Source organism: Theropithecus gelada, chromosome 13 (assembly GCF_003255815.1).
Source record: "Theropithecus gelada isolate Dixy chromosome 13, Tgel_1.0, whole genome shotgun sequence".
NCBI lineage: Eukaryota > Metazoa > Chordata > Mammalia > Primates > Cercopithecidae > Theropithecus > Theropithecus gelada.
This window is the reverse complement of record NC_037681.1, coordinates 7,549,387-7,572,429: the sequence shown is the minus strand read 5'-3', so window position 1 is coordinate 7,572,429 and position 23,043 is coordinate 7,549,387. Positions and strand designations below refer to the sequence as shown.

Here is a 23,043-nt window from a genome sequence, read left to right as displayed (position 1 = left end):
ATGATCATGTCATCTGTAAACAAAGGCAGTTTTATTTCTTCCCCTCCAATCCGTACACTTTTTATTTCCTTTTCTTGTCTTATTGTATTATCAAGTATTTTTAGTATGATGTTAAAAAGCAGGGGCAGAGAGTACATTCTTGCCTCGTTCTTGATCTTAGTGGGAAAGTTTAAAGTTTCTCACCATTAAGCTTCTCATAATTAAGGTGAACTGTAGGTTATTTGTAGATATTCTTTATCAAATTGAAGAAGTTCCTCTCTATTTCTAGTTTACTGAGAGTTTTTATTATGAAAGTGTATTGGATTTTGTTAAAAGCTTTTTCTTTATTAATATGAGCATGTGATTTTTCTTCTTTAGCCTGTGGATATGATAGATTACATTTATTGATTTTTAAATGTTGAGCCAGCAGCCGGGCGTGGTGGCTCACGCCTGTAATCCCAGCACTTTGGGAGGCCAAGGCGGGTGGATCACGAGGTTGGGAGATCGAGACCATCCTGGCTAACACAGTGAATCCCTGTCTCTACTAAAGGATACAAAAAATTAGCTGGGTGTAGTGGTGAGCACCTATAGTCCCAGCTACTCGGGAGGCTGAGGCAGGAGAATGGCGTGAACCCAGGAGGCGGAGGTTGCAGTAAGCCAAGACTGTGCCACTGCACTTCAGCCTGGGCAATAGAGCAAGACTCCGTCTCAAACAAAAAAAAAAGTTCAGCCAGCCTTGCATACCGGGGATAAATTCCACTTGGCTGTGGTGTGTAATTCGTCTTATACCTTGTTGGATTAAATTTTCTAATATTTTGTTGAGGATATTTGCATTTATGTTTATGAGATATATAGGTTTGTAATTTTATTTTCTTGCAATGGCTTTGTCTGCTTTGGTATTAGGGTAACGTTAATCTCATAGAAGTTAGGAAGTATTCTTTCTGCGAAGTATTCTTTTCATTTCTTTCAGAAGTGAAAGAGATTGTAGAGAATTGGTATAATTTCTTCATTTATATGTTTGGTAGAACTCACTAGTGAACTTATCTGGGCCTGGTGCTTTCTGTTTTGAAAATTTATTAGTTACTCATTCAGTTTCTTTTTTTAAAATAGAGTCTCGCTCTGTTGCCCAGGCGGGAGTGCAGTGCCATGATCTCGGCTCACTGCAACCTCTGCCTGCCTGGTTCAAGTGATTCTCCTGCCTCAGCCTCCCAAGTCGCTGGGTCTGCAGGCATGCACCACCATGCCTGGCTAATTTTTTTTTTATTTTTAGCAGAGATGGGGTTTCACCATGTTAGTCAGGCTGGTCTTGATCTCCTGACTTCAAATGATCCGCCCACCTAAGCTTCCCAAAGTGTTACTCAGTTTATTTAATAGGTAAAAGCCTATTGAATTATCTATTTCTTCTTGTATGAATTTTAGCAGATTGTCTTTTAAGGAATTGTTCCATTTCATCTGGTGCCGAGACCAGCTTGGTCCGGGAGACCTTAACCCAGCAGCGCTAGAGGAATTAAAGACACACACATAGAAATATAGAGGTGTGAAGTGGGAAATCAGAGGTCTCACAGCCTTCAGAGCTGAGAACTCTGATCAGACATTTACCCACGTATTTATTAACAGCAAACCCGTCATTAGCATTGTTTCTATAGATACTAGATTAACTAAAAGTATCCCTTATGGGAAATGAAGGGATGGGCCGAATTAAAGGAATAGGTTGGGCTAGTAACTGCAGCAGGAACATGCTCTTAAGGCACAGATCGCTCATGCCATTGTTTGTGGCTTAGGAATGCCTTTCAGCGGTTTTCTGCCCTGGGCGGGCCAGATGTTCCTTGCCCTCATTCCCGTAAACCCACAACCTTCCAGCGCGGGCATTAGGGCCATTATGAACATGTCACAGTGCTGCAGAGATTTTGTTTATGTCCAGTCTTGGGGTCAGTTTATGGCCAGATTTGGGGGGACCTGCTCCCAACAATCTGGGTTATCAAATCTGTGGGCATAGCATTATTCATAATATTCCTTTTTTTTTAACATCCATGGGACATAGAGAGATGCCCCCTCTTTTATTCCTGGTATTAGTAATTTGTGTCCTCTGTGTTTTGTAGTTTGCTGGCTAGACGCATATGATTTTTATTGATCTTTTTTGTTTCATTGAATTTTCTCTATTGCTTTTCTGTTTTCAATTTCATTGATTTCTTCTTTTATTTCTTTTATTTCTTCTTTTTATTTAATTTGCTCTTTTTTTCCTAGTGTCCTAACGTGGAGATTTAGATTATTTATTTTAGATCTTCCTTCTTTTCTAATCAGTGCATTCAGTGCTATAAATTTCCCTCTAAGCACTACTTTTGCAGCATCTCACAAATGTTGGTAAATTACATCTTCAGTTTTATTCAGCTCAAAATATTTTTTAAATTTCTCTTGAGAGTTTTTCTAAGACCCAAGTGTTATTTGGAAGTATGTTGTTAAATCTCCAAGTATTTTGGGATTTACAGCTACTCTCTATTATGGATTTCTAATTTAAAGCCATTGTGGTCTGAGAGTAGACATTGTATGATTTCTATTTGTTTAAATTTGTTAAGGTGTGTTTTGTGGACCAGAATATGGTCTATCTTGGTGGATGTTCCCTGTGGGCTTGAGAAGAATGTGTAATCTCCTGTTGTTGGATGAAATAGTCTGTGGATGTCAATTGTATCCAGTAGGTTGATGGTGCCATTAAGTGCTATTAAGTTCAGTTATATCCTTACTGATTTTCTGCTTGCTGTCTCTGTCCATTTCTGATTGTTAAAGTCTCCAGCTGTAGTATTGGATTCAACTACTTCTCCTTTTGTCAGTTTTTGCATCATGTATTTTGACACTGTTTTTAGGTGCATGTAATGTAAGGATTATTATGTCTTCTTGGAGAATTGACCCCTTTGTCATTATGTAATGCCCCTATTTATTCTGATAACTTTTCTCACTCTGAAGTCTGTTTTGTCTGAAATTAATACGAATATCTTTTGATTAGTGTTAGCATGTTACCTCTTTCTTCATTTGCTGTTAATCTACTTGTGTGTGTATATTTAAAGTGGGTTTCTTAAACAACATGTAGTTGTGTCTCATTTTATTTTATCAACTTACAATTTTTAATTTGTATATTTAATTTGTGTATTTTCAAAGTGATGTGTGATACAGTCAGGTTAAATTCTACCATATTTGCATTATTTTATTATATTTGTTGCCCTTGTTTTTTGTTACTTTTCCTGTCTTTCACTCTTTTTCTGTCTTTTGTGGTTTTTATTGAGCATTTTAAATTTTCTATTTTCTCTCTTTTCTTAGCCTATCAGTTGTACCTTTTTTTTTTTACTTTTTTAAATGGTTGCATCGGAGTCTGCAATATTCATTTATGAATTCAAGCCCACTTTCACATAACTCTGTGATGCTTCGCAAGCAGTATGAGTACTTGTAATAACAAAATAATATTTATTTCTCTCTCCTGTTCCTTGTATCATTGCTGTCATTCATTTCTCTTGTATATGAGCATTGTAAGTGTATGTAACACACACATACACAAGCATAAAATGATCAAATACATTGTTTTTATTTTAAATAGTTATTTGTTAAATCAATTAAGAATAGCAAAAATAATAGTTTTAAGTTTACTGCCATTCATTCTCTGATGCATTGCCTTTCTTTCTGTAGACTGAATTTCTGATCTATATTATTTTCCTTCTCTCCAAAGAACTTTTTGAAAACATTTCTTGCAAGGCACATCTACTGGCAACACATTCACTCGATTCTTGTTTGTTTTAGAAATCTTTATTTATGCTTCACTTTCGAAGGATAATTTCACAGGGTACAGAATTCTAGGTTGGTAGGTTTTTTCTTCTGTCGACACCTTAAATATTTCACTTCACTCTCTTGCTTGCGTTTTCTTTTGAAAATTCAAATGTAACTCTTTTCCTTTGCTCCTTTATAGGTAATGTGTTTTTTCCCCTTTGGCTTCTTTCAGGATTTTTTCTTTATCTTTTATTTTATGTAGTTTGAAAGTGCTATACCTCGGTGTCATTTTTCTGGCATCTATCCTGCTTGTTGTTCTCTGAGCTTCCTGCATCTGTGGTTTGGTGTCTGAGAATAATTTGGAGAAATTCTCAGTTATTATTGTTTCAAATATTCCTTCTGTTCCTTTCTTTCTTCTCCTTCTAGTATTCCTATTACATATGTATAATTGCCCCACAATTCTTGCTTTGAAGTTGTCCTACAGTTCATGGATGTTCCATTATGGTTTTTTTTTTTTTTTTTTTTTCCTGTTTGCTTTTCCATGGTGGAGGTTTCTATTGAGACATCCTCAAGCTCAGAGACTGTCTTTCCTCAGCTGTGGCCAGTCTCCTAATAAGAACATCAAAGGCATTCTTCATTTCTGCTACAGTGTTTTTGATTGCTAACATTTCTCTTCTGGCTCTTTATCTTTGCTTACATCGCCCATCTGTTCTTACATGCTGTCTAGTTCATACATTGAAGCCCTTAGCATGTGGATCATGGTTGTTTTGTATCCCTGGTCTTACAAATCTAACATCAGTTGCCACATCTCAATCTGGTTCTGATGCTTGCTCTGTCTTTTCAAACTGTGGCGTTTTTTTGCCTTTCAGTATGTCCTGTGATATTTTCAGACATGGAGGACTGATGGACTGGTAAACAGAACTGCTGTAAATAGGCCTTTGGTGCTGTGGGGGCCTTTGATGCTGTGGGGGCCATGCGGCCGCAAATGTTCTATAGTCCTGGGATCAGGTCTCAGTCTTTCATCTAGGCTGTGCCCCTGGCCTGTGAACTTCCCCAGTGCTTCTCAGTTTCACCCACTCCTCTGTAGGTGAGACAGGATGGCTACAGTGGGCTGAAGTTGGGTATTTCCCTTGCCCCAGTAGGTAAGGCTCTCATAAAACCCCAATGGGGGCCAGATGTGGTGGCTCACGCCTGTAATCTCAGCACTCTGGGAGGCCAAGGCAGGCAGATGACTTGAGGTCAGGAATTCAAGACCAGCCTGGCCAACATGGTGAAACCTTGTCTCTACTAAAAATGCAAAAATGAACTGGGTGTAGTGGCACACACTTGTAATCTCAGCTACTTAGGAGGCTGAGGCAGAAGGATCGTGAGACTCTGTCTCAAAACACACACACACACACACACACACAACACCCCAATGGGTGAGGCTCTGGTTAACTGGTTTATCCTGTATGTGGAGCTTATTGAGCACAGAATGCTCTGGCATGTTTCACAGTGGTTCCTCTTCCCCTCCCCCTGCCAGAAGCATGAGTGGATTTTTCTCTGATGCTCACTATGAAGACTTAGTGGAGCTGCTCCTTGAGGCACAATTCACAAAGGTGTGGGGCCCCCCAGTGACTGGGCCCCTGCAGTTCTTACCTCTCAGGCTGTCCCCACTGAACCTCCAGCACGCATCATTTACAGTTCAGGCTCTCCTAACCCAGCACTGCTTCCCACGGAGGCTGCTGCTCGGGGATTTCTGGTATTTCCCTATTGATCTCTTCAATTTGGGGGGCAGCAGTTTGCCCTGTGACCTCAGTTCTCTCTTACAGATCGAAGAAGAGGAGTTGCTTTTTCAGTTTGTTCAGCTTTTTTACTCGTGGTTAAGATGGAGTGGTGACTTTCAGCTTCTTACATTCTAGACTGGGAGCTGGACTAAATGACAGTTACTGTGGCGGCTGTATTTAACTAAAAAGCCCCAGACACTGTTTTATTTCATTCGTCTTCGTATCAAGGAACATTTATGTTATTTAATTTTTTTAGCCTAAATGTAGAAATTTACAATTTGCATGTATCCATGGTCCCGTCTGTCGACTGTACTTGTAAACTACGATCCTGCCATCACAGGTATCCGTCCCTTTCACTGTTGCATTGCCTGGAAATCAACTTTCTTTACAAAAGAAAAGTACACTTTTGATATTTGGTTTTTCAACATTTAAAAAAATTTCAGAGTGGAAATATACGTGTCGTTTAGAAGCACAAGAAAATTGCATGCTCATAAGACAGTTCTCTTATGAAACTATTAAATACTTGGTATTCACTGAGATTATTTGAAAAATAGGAAAGAAAAAAATAAATATAAAAGTATTCTACCTCTTCTATCTCCTAGAATTATCCATTCTTTAAATTTTGGCATATATATTTTCAAACTTTTTCTAGGTGTCTATATATATATATTTAAAATATTTTAACCAAAAATAGTAAAATTAATGATGACATTCCACTTTATGGACACCATGCAAATGGGTGTGTATCTTACTTTGCTTTTTTCATTTAAAAATAACTCTTAAGTCCACTAAGTAAATTACGGTACATTCATATAATGGAATTTCACTGTGTAGTTAGTGAGGGAGATCTGTATGTACTGTCACTAAATGACCTTTAGACTAAATTAAGTGGAAAAAGGCAAGATACAGAAAAGTGTGGTGAGTTCGCTACCATTTATATCTTTCTAAAAGATATGTATGTTTGTGCATGTATATATATACGTACTTGAGGAGAATATCTCTGTGCTTCTGGAAGGCTCTACAAGAAACTTTCTGGCTGGGCATGGTGGTTCATGCCTGTAATCCCAGCACTTCAGGAGGCTGAGGTGGGAGGATCACTGGAGCCCAGGAGTTTGAGACCAGCTTGAGCAGCATAGTGAGACCTTGTCTCTACAAATAATAATAAACAAAATGAGCTGTGTGTGGTGGCACACGCCTGTGGTCCTAGCTACTCAGGAGGCTGAGTGGGGAGGATCACTTGAGCCTGGAAGGTGAAAGCTGCAGTGAGCTGTGATCGTTCCACTGCACTCCAGCCTGGGCAACAGAGCAAGACCTCATCTCAAAAATATATAAATAAATAAACAAAAAGAAACTTATTAATGATTGCTTTGTGGAAGGTAAGCTGAAATACCAGAGATCAGGACTGGGATTCGTTTTTAAAATTTATTTTATTTTATTTTATTTTATTTTTTTTATTTTTTGGGACAGTGTCTCACTCTCACCCAAGCTGGAGTGGAGTGGCACGATCTTGGTTCACTGCAACCTTCGTCTCCCGGTTCAAGAGATTCTCGTGCCTCACCCTCTAGAGCAGCTGGGATTACAGGCACATGCCACTGTGCCCTGCTATTTTTTTTTTTTTTTAAATAGAGACAGGGTTTTGCCATGTTGGCCAGACTGATCTCGAACTCCGGGCCCCAAGTGATCTGCCTACCCTGGCCTACCAAAGTACTGGAATTACAGGTCTGAGCTACTGTGCCCATCCTGCTTTTTGGATTTTTTTATTTATTATTATTATTTTTTTTTTTTTTGAGATGGAGTCTTGCTCTTGTCACCCAAGCTGGAGTGCAGTGGTAAAATCTCAGCTCACTGCAACCTCTGCCTCCCGGATTCAAGCAATTCTCCTGTCTCAGCCTCCCAAGTAGCTGGGACTACAGGCACGTGGCACCATGCCTGGCTAATTTTTGTATTTTTAGTAGAAACGGGGTTTCACCATATCGGCCAGGCTGGTCTTGAACTCCTGACCTCAGGTGATCCGCCCACCTCGGCCTCCCGAAGTACTGGGATTACAAGCATGAGCCACCGTGCCTGGCCTGTTTTTTGAATTTAATATTAACATTTCTCTTTTAATTTCCATTATTTCTCTCCTATATCATTTTTAATGACTGAGTGTATTCCATCAAATGCACAATACTGTAATTTATTTAACCCGTCCCTTTTTGCTTTGCATTTGTCTTTAGTTTTTCTCTAGTTTAACAAACACTATAATGAATGTCTTCAGTGACAAATCTTTCTGCACACTTGATTTTTCTTAGAATACAGTTCCTAGAAGTGGTATTGTTAGCTCAGAGGTTGCACAGGCTTCCAAGGCTTTGATATTTGATAGGAGTCACCAAAGTGCCTGCCCTACATTTATATCCCCACCAAAAATGGGAAAATGCCTGTTCCGTGCATACTGGCCAACACTGTGAGTTGGCTTTATGTTTCTCATTGCTAATTTGACAGGCAAAAGGAACAAAAGGGGACTCTTCCTGTTTAAAACTGTGTTTCTTTGATTAATGGCCAGGTATGCCATTTTAAAATATGTTGAATGGAAATTTGTTTTTCTTCTTTCAAGAGTTCCCTGATTTTTGGCCTTGGCCTGTTTTTCTCCTGAGGTATTTGTCTGCCTTTCCACTGTTTTTTTAAGTCTTTATATAGTAAAGACGTTAAGCCTTTGTCTCTCATGTATCCTGCAAGTACTTTTCTAGTTTATTTGCCTTTTTGCTTTGTTTCTGCTATTTTTAACATCAAGTATTTAGTTTTGCTATAGCCAAATCTTTGTTATCATACCTTGAAATACATTCCCCCGTTCAAGATTAAACATCTATTCATATTTTCTTCTTGGACATTCAAGTTTAAATCTTATGGAATGAATTTTGGCATATACAGTGGATTAGAGAACTAATTGTATTTTTTTAATGATTAGCCAATTTTAGTCACATTTTCTAACTGATTATTACTGGTATATGAAAAAGTCAATGGTTTTTATGTATTTATCCTAAAATTGGCAGCCTTTCTTAAATTCTTATTCTAATATTCACTTGCTTCTGTATTTTTCTAGGTCGAATTATATACCCTTCTTTCTAATATTTATACTTCTTGTCTTATTTTTCTATTTATTTGGCTCTAATTTCTAGACCAGTGTTAGATACCAGTGTGGATAGCATGGTATTTTCTTTAAAAAACAAACAAACAAAATTAATCTGGTATTTTCTTCTTTTTGTTTTTAACTTCTATAAAATTAAATTTCTATCTCATGATATTTTGCTGTTCTGACTGCTCTTGACGTGTGGGAAGCCTTTGGTTACCTCTCCCTTTATGTGATCAGCGAAGCCTCAGGCTCCTAGGCTGATCTGAGCTGGGCCAATCATGTCTTGGGCCTCTGCTGGTGGTGAACTTGAGAGGCAGGTCAGTCACAAGAGTTCTGGAGCATTCTGTGGGTGCCTCCCCCAAGCCAGGGCTCCATTCTAGTGCCCTCGTGGTGATTAGAAAAGCTCCCCCGCCACACTCGGCCGGGCGCGGTGGCTCATGCCTATAATCCCAGCACTTTGGGAGGCCGAGGTGGGCAGATCATGAGGTCAGGAGATCGAGACCATCCTGGCCAACATGGTGAAACCCCATCTCTACTAAAATACAAAAAAAAAAAAAAAAATTAGCCGGGCTTGTTGGTGCACACCTGTAGTCCCAGCTACTCGGGAGGCTGAGACAGGGGGATCGCTTGAACTCAGGAGGCGGAGGTTGCAGTGAGCCGAGATTGGGCCATTGCACTCCAGTCTGGCAACAGAGCGAGACTCCATCTAAAAAACAAACAAAAAAAAAAAAGAAAAGAAAACAAAGAAAAGCGCCCCCACACTCACAGCTGAGCATTGCTGGAGGGATGCTCTGCTAAATGCCCCCAGACGTGAGGCTGACTTTTGGGCCATGTGAAGTGATATGATGCTCTTAGAATGCTTTTTACGTTTTCTGGCCTATAATGTCAGTTGGGAAAAGTGGCATTGTAAAGCCATAAATCTTTTTGGTTTGGGTGTTTTTGAAGCTGGGGTTTGGGGGAGAGGATGGGGAAAGTGAAGGTGGTGACTGCCTCTGGTGGCCCCCACGCTCTACTTGTTCTCCTGGGAGAGGGCGGTTTGGAAGAGGCGTGGGAAGAGCTTCCCAGCACAGAGCCAGGCCTGCCCTCTTTCTGTGTGATCCCAGATGGGCTGTCCAGCTCTGTTAGATCAATGCTGCCTCACCTTGAATGGACACCAAACCCTATGGCCCCCTCGGCTCCCAGTGAAGCAGTTTTCTCTGATGATTTCATGGACCCCACCAGCCTAAAACATCTCTTCCTCTGACCCCAAAAGAGGCCTGTAAGTCCCGAATTGCTGCTTTCCATTAGAGCATCAGAGGCTCCTTGAAAAGGCAGGTGGCACACTCAGCTCTGACGGGCTTCTCCATGAGGCCACTCTTGGCCATCTCCTCCTTAGCCTGTTAAAGTCACACGTGGGCCAGCTGGTCTAGCAGAGAACAAATAACGGGGGCGGTGTAGGCTGACAGACCTTGGGGCGTTCCATGATGCACCTGGCTGCCGAAGGAAGGATGGTTCTGGAGGAGGGAACAGAGGTTCACCAAAGGCTCTTGGAGTGACACCTGTCTTGCCCAGGCCATTGCTGTGGTGGTCTCTCTCTCTTTTTTTTTTTTTTTTTTTTTTTAAGATGGAGTCTCGCTCTGTCACCCTGGCTGGAGTGCAAAGGTGCGATCTCGGCTCACTGAGACCTCTGCCTCTGGGGTTCAAGAGATTCTCCTGCCTCAGCCTCGCAAGTAGCTGGGACTATAGGCGTGCACCACCATGCCCGGCTAATTTTTGTGTTTTTAGTAGAGACTGAGTTTCACCATATTGGTCAGGCTGGTCTCAAACTGCTGATCTCAGGTGATCCACCCACCTTGGCCTCCCAAAGTGCTGTGATTACAGGCGTGAGCCACCACACCTGCCCGTCTGTCTCTCATGACACTTGCTGCAGCTGTTATCTCCCTCCCCCAGGGCTCCTCTCTGGTCACATCCCCCTGTGAGTCCCCATCTCTCCTCTGTCCTTTTCCTCTCCCTCCCTCCCTCCTTCCCACACTGCCCTGCCCTTTGTCTCTGTGTGTCCTGGCACCTGTGACAGTGTCCTGAGTATTTCCTTCCTCAATGACTTCCCATCTCCCAGTCTCAACTCCCCCGAAAGCCCATCTTTCCTCCTTGCTCCCTGCCTCTTCCTTTCTCCTTCCATCTGTTTCCACTTTGTGCATTTGTACTTGGTATTGTTTAATATTCCAAAGAATTTAAGAGGGTTATTGAAAGCTTTATGTGCCCACGACTCTAAATAAATGTAGTTGGATTGGGGTTTTTTTTTTTTGTTCTTGGATGGAGCCAGAATCTTAAAGCCTTTTCTGTTTAGCTGAATTTATTTTTATTCCAAATATTTTTTTTCATTAAATAAATAATAGAAGTTCCATTTTAAAGTCCTAACTGTATGGTACATTGCCAGGCTTTCCCATTTGGGGCTTTTTGCAGCTATTATCAGTAGTGTCAGAAAGAGAGGGTTCTGGCCGGGTACAGTGGCTCACACCTGTAATCCCAGCACTTTGGGAGGCCAAGGTGGGCAGATTGCCTGAGCTCAGGAGTTCAAAATCAGCCTGGGTAACATGGTGAAACACCATCTCTACCAAAAAATACAAAAATTAGCTGGGTTTGGTGGCACATGCCTGTAATCCCAGCTAATCGGGAGGCTGAGACAGGAGAATCGCTTGAACCCGGGAGGCGGAGGCTTCAGTGAGCTGAGATTGTGCCAGTGCACTCCAGCCTGGGTAGCAGAGCGAGACTCCGCCCCTCCCTCCACAAAAAAAGAAAGAAAGAGAGGGTGCTGCTAGGTGAAGATGTCAGATACCTGCATGGATGATGCACTCTTCTTGGACACATTCCTTGGAATCTCTTCTGAGCCTCCACAGTACTAACCAGTGTCTTGTTTCCTTTCGCATTGTGTGTATGTCCATGTGCTTGTGTCCACGTTGGACCCGGAACTGCAGGATGAGATTCTGACGGTGCTCAGGAGAGTGGATGAGAACTGGGCAGAAGGCATGCTGGGAGACAAGGTCGGGATCTTCCCGCTCCTGTACGTGGAGGTAAGACTGTGCCGCCCCCCCCTCCCCCGTTTGGCTCCTTCTTGCCCACCCTTGTTTCACTACAGTGGGGTCACCTGACGTTGAAACCCGTTTTCTGAGAGAGAAAGAGGATCCTCCACAATAGCCTCTAGCCAGAGAGCTGCTGGGTGTGGGTTTTGATTCACTTCACGGAGTCGGTGCTGTGAGCACTGCCTTGGCCAGTTTTCAGTGGTCTGTCCCAGGACCGGCTGCAAATCGTCTCACCATGTGGGCAGTGACAGCACGGCCCCCTTGTGCGCGTTCCCCGTTTTCTCAAGGGACCCATGCGCCTGGCACCCATGTTTCTGAACCCCCCACAAGTGCAGCTGCTCTTTTCTCATGAGCTCCAGAGGGGAAGAACCTGTCCCAAGGCAGCATTTTCCCTTCCCACTGCACACGGATTGGAAGGAACCGTTGCTGGCCGTCTGCAAAGTCCTCCTTGGACTCTGGGTTATTGGGTAACTTCCCTGCCTGAGAGGCACCACAGCAAAGGTGCTTTGAGGCTAATTCCAGACCTGCTAATTTCCTTTCCCTTTTCTGTAACTAAAGCACCAGGTTTCTAGTGAGTATGTTTAGAGTAGCTGCTGCGCGGGGAGCATCTTAGCACATGTGTCTTTAAAACACCTGCTAGCGTGGGTCAGTGTGTGTGTGTGTGTGTAGGAGTATTTGCCTATGGCGTGTATGCCTGCCATTTGTCAGTGCAAGGCCACACGTGCACATGGGTGAGCCGACCGCATGCTTTCATTCCTGTAACCACCAGTGTCATCCCATCAGAGGGGCTTCAGTGGATGCTTCCTGAGTGCTTGTTGTGTGCCAGACACTTGTAAGTACTAGATCATTTAACCTTCTCGGCAACAATGGCATATGAAAACCGTGAATGGCCCTGCAGCAGAGGTGCAGGAAGGCTATGTAGCATTCTCAAGGTCCTACAGCCGAGGAGTGGCAGAACCAGGGTTGGACCGTAGGCTTCTTGGCCCTAGATTCAGCCGGCCCTTCGCTCTCCTGCCCTCACACCATCTCCTGCCTCTCCACTGTCTCTGGCTAATGAACTGCAGTTTACTCAGCTCAGTGCTGGGCTCCATGTGTCCCCCCTACCTAACACACTTAAGGGCTTCAGAGTTGGCACCGAAAGCCCACGGGTGACACGGCCAACTTTGCCATACCTACCAAGCAGAGTGCAGATACTTAAAGATGTTTGTTTAAAACATCTGTCAATTCCCCGTTGCCTACAGAATAAAGTCCAAGTGCTTTAGGGTGGCATTCAAAGCCCTTTGCAGTTAGGCCGTAGTCTATTTTGCAGCCTTGTCTCTCTCATTTCTTACCCTCTTCCCCAAATATTTGGGACCAGTAGTTCTCGCACATTTAGTTTGAATGTGCTGCCCAAGGCATCTGAGGCCCTCCCACAGCCATGGAAGATGATTCACACACACACACTGTCCTGTAAGATTCACATCTGCCCTCAACACTTTGTGAGTTTCCATGTATTTGCACATTTGCTTCAGCTTTTCTGTCCTGGTGCTTAAGACCAAAGAACTTAATGCCTGAATACCACTTACAGTGCTGTCCAGAAGTCAGAAATTTGAGTTCCTGGGCATTTTTTTATCTGGCGAAACTTTTCTCCAGGCAAAATCTTACTGGGATGCCCATCATATACATGAATGTTCACAGAAACTTCATTACGATGGCCCCAAACAGCACACCACTCAAGTGTCCATCAACAGTGGGATGGCTGAGGAAAAATGCAGTATATCCATACAATGGGGTGGTAGCCCACCATGGGTGTGAATGAAAGAGTAATGCCTTTAAGGGCATAGACAAATCTCCAAGACAAATTTTTGAAAGAAGTTAGACATAAAAGTATATGCCGTATGGGTTTTTCAGGAGGTTCAAAAGCAGGCAGAGCTCCTCTGTTGTGACAGAAGTCAGAGCAGTGGTGACCTTGGGGATTCTGACCGGAAGAGGTAAGGAGGTTCTGGGCTGCAGAAGGGTTTCATGTCCCGATCTCGGGACGGCTGCACAGATTATGCAGCTGTGAAATGGTGTCCCGTTAAGGTTTGTGCACTTCTAACTGCAATTTCAAAAGCTAACAGCAAATCTTACAGGGCAGGTAAGATCTTACCAAGGCAGCTGACAGCAGCAGAGGTGGCTGAAGCCTGCGTTGGGCCCCTCAGCCCCTCCTCTGGAAGAAGCTGTCAGGCACCACTGGGAGTCCGCAAGCGGGTTCAGGCCTGAGACCCAGTCCAGCAGGCCGTCATCTCTTCCTGGTTCCACAGGCACACTCAGAGAGAAACTGAGGAGTCAGTTGCATCTGTGCCTGCCTGCGGCATGACTGCCTGTGGGTCTGAAAGCCACCTTAAGCCCTCTTCCCTCAGGGCCGTGAGGAGGGCTCCACAGCCCCACCTGCCCCCACACCCACTCACAGCTTCTGCCTCCACTCTTGAGCACAGCCCATTCCACCCACCTGGATAGGAAGCCCTGGACTGTCCTTGAGGATCAGAGACGCAGACCTCCCCCCGAGCATCCGTGGGCAGGGGCCCCACTGCCCCTCCTGCCCCTTCCTGAGATGGCTGCCCATGCAGTGCTGGCCCCACGTCACACACGCATAACCTGGCGGCCTCGGCTCTGACACAGGCCCTGGGGCTCTCAGCAGCCACTGAAGACCAGCCTGAACAGCTGTTTCCTGGGACTTTTCATTCCTTTTGTAGTTACTGCGTGCACCCCACACACCGCATGGATCCTGATGGATCGGAAGGTCCTGGTTTGGCCCAAACTGCTTGCCTCTGGGAGGCTGCACAGGCATTTGAGGTGGGAGCTTAGGGGTTTGGCAGGGTTCCTGAGAGAGTCAGACCCACCTGCCAGGAGGGAGCCTGGAGCCTGTGTTTTGGGCTACTGCGCAGGCAGCTGGCACCGTCCCAGTGATGCTTGTCCCCTGGTGCATGAAGGAATGCAGCAGACCTATCGCCTCACACTAGAGGGTATCTTCTTTCATGCTCACTAAGCTTGGATTGCACCAAGGTCCCCTCCACAGCCGCTCCAGCTGGGATCCGCAGGCACCCGGCCGGGTTCTGCCCAGCACACAGCTGCCCTGTGGGCTTCACCGAGGGACCCCCACTTTGCCTGGCCTCACCTGGCCTCAGCCTGCCATCAGCGCGGTGCAGGCCATGATGCTAAGCCCACGGTGGGTCTTACAAAGTAAATGTGAGTGTGCCCTGCACAGCGCTCTCCCTCCGTGGCTGTGTCTCCGCCTGGGCCTGCCAGTGACACCGTGAGCTGAAGGGCACACACCTGGCCTGGAGCCAGCCTGGCCTTGCACTGCTGCGACTGCTTTTGGAGGAGGTGGACCCCGCCCTGGACATACCTACATTTCCCTCTGCTGTTCTGTAGAAATAATCCTGTCTCCACATCCCCTGGCGCCCACCTGCCACCGGCATTCATTCACCCGTGAGCTGCTGGGCACTGCTGCCCCTGGGCACTGACCCCATCTGTGCTGTGCTCACCAGAGATGCCTCAGTCCCTGCCCAGCTCTTCTGCCCACGGCTGCAGGCACCGTCCCATGCCCTGGAACCTGCCTCCTTGTCCTTTTTCTCCCATCGTTTTGCAAAAGGATGTGAGAAACTCTCCTGCGGCCGTCCCCACGCCATGACCCAGGACACATCTCCCTGACACCTGTTCATCAGATGCCAGCTGAGCAGCACCCCTTGCCAGGAGCCTAGGCTGACCCTGCCCCAGTGTCCACTCGGGCACAGAGAGGAGCGGGCCGGGCCTCTCATCCTCTGGAACTCTAGTCCAGCGGATGGGGACAAGAATTAAATCCAGACACTCTACAGGGCTTTTCTTCTGGGTCTTTAGTCCTTGAGGTTTTTCAGAATTTCAGAAGGCGCTTGTTCTAAGGGGAGTGAGGATGAGCCAACCCAAGGAATTCCTCCTCCCCAGTGGGCCAGGGTGGGGTGAACTCGCAGGAGGATGGCAGGCGAGGGACTCTGTCGTCCAGAGTTCTGCCCTCTCTGTAGCATGAGTGCCGGGGCCGAGTACCCTTACAGCCCCCCTCTCTTTTTGCACAGGGTCCAAGCCGACCTGCCTGGGGTCAGGCCTCAGCCCAGCCCTTGGCTGTTCCCTGAGAACAGGGGCCCATTCCTCATAGACCCTGATGACAGGACCATGAGCAGCCCACGGGCAGTTCAGGGTGATGTAGGCTTCAGAGCAGACCTAGCTGGGCCCAGCTTGTCCTACATCACCTGCACATTGGGGGCATGGCCTGTGGTCAGCCCCTTAACCTCCTGAGCCTCAGTTTCCCCCCTCAAACAAGGGCAGTGGCAGACATCTTGGGCTAGCCATGAGGTGTAGAGAAGATAAGAACACATAGGCCGGGCTGGCCGGGGCAGGCGGAGAGCACTGTTGTGTGCTGGTGGTGGTGGCGGCATAAATGTTTGTGGAGTGAAAGCTGCTCCTCAGTCCATTCCTGTATTGATTGAAGATCTCCGTATCATTCCTGAGCACTGAACACATTTGGCCTGATGTAGCTGAATGGGTTTGAAGGCAGGGCAGTTTCCTGCCTGAGTGAGGTTTGCAGCTGGATAATGTCAACAAAACCAGGACACAGGTCCAGGGTGTGGACGCTTAGGAGAGGCAGCCCTCTTGGAAGCTGTCGTTAAGGAGCGTTGTCAGAAATCAGCTTGGGTTGGAGAGACTTGGGGGCGGGACACAGGCTGCCTCTGGCTGCTCACACAGAGCCTGGGTGGGCGGCTTGCGTGGAGACTTAGAAGGCATGTTAGCAAATACACCAGTGACTCGTGTCTGCAGGGAAAACCTCCCCATGGGCCCAGAATCCTGATCCAAAGGTAGTTCAAAAAATGATGAAAGGCAGCAGACACAAGTGTCAAGCTCTGCCTCCACGTTGACAACATCAGTTGTCCAGGTAGAGTAATGGGGAGACCCGGATCTCAAGGAACCAACTGAAAAAGACCCCCCAGAGGTAGCGCTTTATTTATCCTGAATACGATATTCAGAAATTGGCTGCTCCAAGCGTTGCTGGTGTGTGTGTGAGTGGTCACCTAGATAGACCTTCATGCCCCCACCCCACACACGCACATGGTGGCATCCCAAGGATCCTTAGAGACAGCCAGCATCTCAGCATCTCTGACAGTAAACGGGGGAGGAGGGACCTCTTCCTATGTTCCTCCAAGTTTCTGTGGTGAACAGTGACCATCCTGTGCCTAGACAGACCCGAGTCTGCAACGTGAGGACAGACAGAGGGTGGGTGCGGAGCACCTGTCCCAGCAGCCAGCACACATCCCAGACAGGTCTGCTCCGGAAGGAACAGAGAACCGCTCAGTGTCCTGGCTATTTTATAGCCTTTGGATTTGGCTTAGGATGAAAAAGTAGGTGCCTTTCCCCGGGGGAAGGTCTAGAATTTGATTAGAGCTGCAACTGTTTATTCTTGGCATTTTCCATTGATTGTCTGCTTCTATTTGAGCAGATTTTCAGGAGCATGTGATGGGTGCACACTCCTCTCCACTTGGCTAATAAGAAGTGTGAAGCCTGAGGGTGTTGGACCTCTGTGGACCAGCAGGGAGTTGGTCTATGTCGGGAGATGCTGGAGCACGTGGTGAGCAATGGGTCACAGATGAGAGGTGGCGGTGGGGCCCAGCTGATGATGATGAGCCTCCTGGTCGTCCCAGTGTCTGCTAACCCAGATAAAGGCCATGGCAGCAGTGGCTGTGGTAAGATAACCCCAGGATCTGGGGAAGAAGCAGAGCTGCAGGGGGCAGAAGGTTCAGATTCTGTGACGCCAGATCCACGCCTTGGTCTGATGTCAGCATGCTTGTGCCTTAGTTGGGTGTTGAATGAATATGGTGTGGTGTTCGAGAAAATTGTGGATGAAATGCTATTTATAGATCCTGGAAAAAATAATGGCAGCCAAAATGAAAATCCTTATTTAGCGAAATAATATAATACCCAGAAAAATAGCAGGAGTTCCCGCTGATGGCCGTTTCCCATTTGAGAGTGCTTATCTTCAGCACAATGATGATAGCATGCATCATCAGACCACTGGGTTCTAAGCCTCGGTGGATGCAGCAACATCAAGCTCAGTTCCTCCTGCTCCTGTAGCACAGGTGCCTCCTTGTCACTTTCTTTTACAAAGAGAGGCTATTATTTTGAACCTCTGCCTCTTAAGTATGCTGTTGAGACGTGTGGTGATGACTCAAAGGCACGACAGCTCTCATTGGGAGCGGATAGCTCTGGCATTGTTGTTAATTGTGCACACTCTGCGTTCTGCACCACCTCAAAGTAGTGAGCAGCTCTGCCGTGGTTGGATTTGCCGTTTCACCTTGGTCTTGAAGGTTTTCAGCCCTTGCCTGGGCCAGGCGGGATGTGTTCAGAGAGAAAGAGAGGAAGGATGTGACTTCTAATGAGAGCCGCGAGGGAAGTATTTCAGGTGCTGATCTGAGTCTCCTCTCTCCTCCTCAGCGCCTCCAGACCTATTTGATCCTGTGGTCTGGGTGGGTTCACCCACCAGCTTGCACTCTGGGTCAGGGAGCTGGCTCATATTCACTGTCCTGGTCTCTGCCTTCCCCACTCCTTTCAAAGACCCCCTCAGCTTCTCAAAGAGAAACCCAGCATGCCAAGAACCACACAGGCAGTGGGAGAGGGATGGAGGGATGGGGGTTCTAGTTCTCAGCTCCCAGTTGACCTTATGCATCCCCACCTGAGATGGGATTGGAACGCCTCCGACTCTTGGTCTTGCCTGTGAACTGGAGGCTGCGTAGGCTTATGGAGCTGTGTGATGCTTCTGAGGCACCCTCCTGGTTCTTTGCATGCCTGGTAATTTTCAGCTGGTTACTGACTTTGTGAATTTTACTGTTTGGTGTACTGGACATCCTGGCATTCCTACAAATGTTCTTAAGCTTTGTTTTTTGTTGAGTTGCTTAGACTCAGTTTGGTGCTTTTGAGGCTCGCTTTGAGGCTTTGTTAGGCAGGGCCAGGGAAGCCTTTCGTGTGGGGCTAATTTCTCTACTTCTGAGGCTATAACCTTCTCTACTCCATGCCCCGTGATTTATGAGGCTTCCACTCTGGAAGTTGGGAATGAAAACTATTCCTGGCTTTATATGAGCCCAGAGATTGCTCTGCCTTTTCCTCATGGGCGGTTCTTTCCCCAGTGCTGGATAGTTCCCTCAAATGAATGCCCTGATCAGCTGTCAGCTGAAGACTCCGGGGGACTTTCTACAGATCTCCAGGACTGTCTCTCTCTGCAGCTCCCTCCTCTTCAGAACTCTAGCCTGCATCCTGTAGCCACTGTGGCTCCCCAGACCCAGAACTCTGTCTTCTCAATGCAGGGAGAGGCTGGAGAACCCAGAGACAGTAACAGAGCCCATGTCATGGGCTCCTCCACTCTTGGCGATTGCTGTCCTGTGCGTTCTGCTGTCCCATGTCTGCAAATCTTGTTTCATAGATTTGTTTCAGTGTCTGGAGCAGGAGGGTAAAAATGATTCCCATCATTTCATCTTGGCTAAGCAGATGTTAGCCAGTGATGCTTTAGGAATTTTGAAATAAGGGTCAGAGGTTCCCCGGGGCTGAATCTCCCCAGTTTCAGTGCGAAAGTAATAATCCAGGACTTTTCCTTAGATGAGGAACTGGCAAATGCCTTTGAAGTCGTTGTTTACCATGGAGATGGGTTACAACCAAGCTCCAAAGCCCGTCCCATGGTCCCACTCTCCAGGCGAGCCCCTTGCATGTTTTTTCACTGCTGGTGTTCCCTACACTTCTTCTGACAGATGTGGCCGCTGCTTCTAACAGTCAGGACACCCTGATGATGTCACATCAGAAGGGATGTGAAAGTATGAAGGACAAATACTCAGGAATGTCTTCCGAAGAAGGTTGGGGAAGATGCAATTTTGTTTGAAGTTTCATTTTATTTTTCTTGCTTTTTGTCATCCTCTGTTTTTACAAGCTCCTGCAGCAGCGACAGCCTGTGGAAGGGATCCCCCAGCCTTAGTGTGGATGCCAGTCCTGCTTGCATTTCTGTGTCAGTGTGGACTGTGCCTCCAGGAATACTTTGTAAAGACTCCTGCAGGTGAAGCCCAGTCACTGCCAAGAACACTGGGCAGGAAAGCCAGAGGCGGGGACCAGAAGGCAGGGACTAGGCAAGCACCAAGTTGGGTGTCTGTTGGAGTGTGATGTTGTGTCTGTGTCTGAACAGAGTGGTCCAGGAGGCAAATCCTTAGACCTATCAGGGAGAATAAGCAGTGGTCTTGCCTTCACCAACAACCCACTGGTTCCCCTTACCCTTCAATCGGATTAACGACATAAAGAAGTAAAAGAGTGTAAAGAAATGAAACAAGACTACATAAGAGGGAGACTCCACTTGCATTCATGGTTGGGGTCTGTACATTTTCTTGCCGTTATCTGACCCCCAAGGCGTGATCCACACATACATGGCTGTTAATTGTAGTTTGGGTTTGTTTATCTCCAGCAAAAATAGGTGGGTGCCTAGGTACCAGCTTGCCCTGATTTCTCTCTTCTTAAGTCTTTTTGAGCTTTTTGTGAAATTAACATCTTAGAATTCTTCTATCTCACATTCCATAGCTATTCCATAGCTGCTGGGAGTCTTGTTGCTGTGTTTGTTTTGTCTCCCTAAGCCCCTTTGAGGCCAGACCTGTAACGCACAGTTCCTTCCCTTCTAGGTCCTAGCACAGTGTGGAGCCCAGGTGCTACCCTGTGCACCTGTGCAGTGTTGTTGGGTTGTGGTTCAGTGTTTTACAGAGCTCATCAAACATGAGGAATGCCACACTGACCATCTCTAAACGGGTCTAAGCTGGGAAGCTTGGAGCAGTTCTTGTACATCCATAGCAAGACAGCTTAGTAAGTTTTCGTGAAGCCCCTTGTCCTCACTGCCAGCCTCCCTGGCAGCTTCTGTGGGGACAGTGAGTAGCCCTGACTGCAGCCTGAGTGGCTCAGTCACCACTGGGACCGCAGCCCACCTTAAATGTTGTCACGGCCTGGCCAAGGGGCAAATGGAGCCTCGTGCCATAGTTCCTGAGGTTTGATCTCACCCTACCCACCTTAGCCAGGCAATCCCTGCCTACCAGATGCTCCCCACCAACTGCATAGGCAGACATCATACCTTTTAGATTTCTCCCAAGACCTCGATGCTGGAGAGCCAGACACTAATTCAGGGCCTTTGGAGGCCCCAGCAGGGCACGCACTGGTCCTTAACACCAGTGCACTCAGCCTTGCCGGAAGGAAGCTGCATGCATGTCGACCAGCAGGAGTCGTTGCTGATTGCTGACTGTTTTGGTCACTAAAGTGGACTACCTGTGTTGGCTTTAAGCAGTAGTTGTGCAATTGTGTGTTAGGAAGAGGGCTTTCTCCATGGGTCTACCAAGCGGTCTACCGCTTGCTGAGTTCAGAGCCTTGTCCTGGTCTGGAAGCGACGATGGAAGGCTTAAGTGAGTCACCTCCTCAAGGGACTACTCAGGACTGGAATTGTGTCAGCCTAGGGGCAGCTGAACACCCAGGTGGCCCTGGGGCAGGCTGCTGGGGCGTCTGGCCTGCGGCCGGTGGAAGTAACTGAGCTCCAACCTTGTGTCCAGACTGCTTCTCCCTCAGGCTCCAGCTGTTTTTCTGCTTCTCCTGTCACTCATGTGGGCAGTACACTTCCCACTGAGCAGGTCAATGGCGGGGTTACTTTTACACCTAACTTTAGCTCCTCGCCGGGCCCTGCTGGCCTCAGCATGCGCACCCACCCAATCCTAAGGAGACAGAGTTCTCACACCTGCCCTCTGCAGGGCATCTTGGGCTGTCCACATCCACCTGCCCTCCCTTCAGCGTGGCCATCACGGTGCCCTGACTCAGCTTCCCCCACCTCCCAGGCTTCCATGTTCTTGTCTTCCCTTTCATGTCTACCTTTCCCGCCTGAGTAAGTTAGGCTGTGGCTCGCAAACTTCAGTGAGCATTTGAGTGTTGTCAGAAAGGCCCCCAGGATGGCTAAGTAGTAGAAAGGACAGCTTAACTGGTGACATCAGTTTGCAAACCAGGAATAGATAGTCTCTGACATGGAACGAAGCTGCTCTCCCTTCACAGAAGGGAAGGGCAGTTGGGTTTCATGGCTTGCAGGGTCTGTGTTACACAGTAGAATCATACATATTTAGCAGGTTTGTGGGAAAGCTATGCATATTTATAAGGGGAGCTGAGCGCGTGTGGAATGGGCAAACATGTACGTAACACACATCTCACATCACTTTAGGGTAGGGTTTCAGCATTAAAATGAGGTGGAATTTGGCTCTTCCCATCAACAGGTGAACTATAGGACACACACAGCCTGTGCGCAGCCTCCATAAGCTGCTGAAACTGGCTTGAGGTCTGCAGTTGTTTATCAGAAAGGGTGTTTGTAAGGTCTGTCCTCTGTCCCATCAGAGCTGCAGTGGTCTGGGTAGCACCTATTGTTAGGGAGTTTAGCAAGAGTGTGGCTTTCCTTGTAGCCCAGGAATTTAGGAAGTTGCCATGCCAGCCCATGGGTAACTTTGTTTCCTTAACCATAGGATCTATCTTAGTTGCTAAAGGGACATCTGTTTTGGTTGCCGATCACACAAGTCATTGGGAAAGCTGCAGGCCCAGCCCAGGGCAGAGCCTGCTGCAGTGGGACTGACTCAGAGCCTGGGGCGGAGGCTGCCTGCACCAGGCCCACCTGCGCCCAGCCCACTGGCCAGCCCACCTCCCTCAGCAGCCCACCTCCCTCAGCAGCCCACCTCCTGAATCCCGACATGGTTGGCCTTTCCTCAGTCCTCATCTGCATGAACTCTCCAGACTCAGCACATGCCCTTCCGTCTTGCAGCTGTGTCCCCAGGCCTCAGCAATCTTAAAACAGCCACTCTGTCACCCCACACACAGCACCCCAGTTATCTCCAGGACCTTCCTTTGGAACACCCAGCCCTGTCACATCCTCAAATCCTTTTGGTGCATTCTAACATCCATCTGCCGTTGAATCTTCAGAACAGCCTTAGGGGAAGAGGAAGGCTGCATTCTCCTGGCGAGATAGACTAGCCAAGCCCCATCCAGGGCCTGCAGCCGATGAGCAGTTCCATGCCAGAATTTGAAGTTAGCACCCCAACGTTCTCTGCTCTCAGGATTGCTAGTGCAGAAACATTTGGCTGTTGGGTTATGAACCCTGCCCCAGTCTGACCTGCAGCTTCTCCTCCCACCATCTCATTCTGTGGATTAATGTGTGGACCACACTCTTCCAGGCCCATGCTCACTTCTTTCCTAAGTGTTCTGATCACAACACTCAGGACTGGAGAGTGTGCCTGAACCTGGAGATGGGCCTCATGAAGTACCACTCACATTTAAAGAAGTTGGGAGGAAACCGGTGTCAGAT

The 23,043-nt window shown here is 47.0% G+C and overlaps 1 protein-coding gene across 1 annotated transcript in view; it reads left to right on the top strand.

Annotated features, from left to right (window-relative positions):
- The window catches only part of SH3RF3 (SH3 domain containing ring finger 3), a 371,252-nt gene that overhangs the window by 225,732 nt on the left and 122,477 nt on the right, over positions 1-23,043 (top strand). The window contains exon 3 of the mRNA XM_025353961.1: positions 11,559-11,654. Coding sequence (XP_025209746.1) covers positions 11,559-11,654 — 96 coding nt within the window. The remainder of the gene's footprint in view (positions 1-11,558; positions 11,655-23,043) is intronic.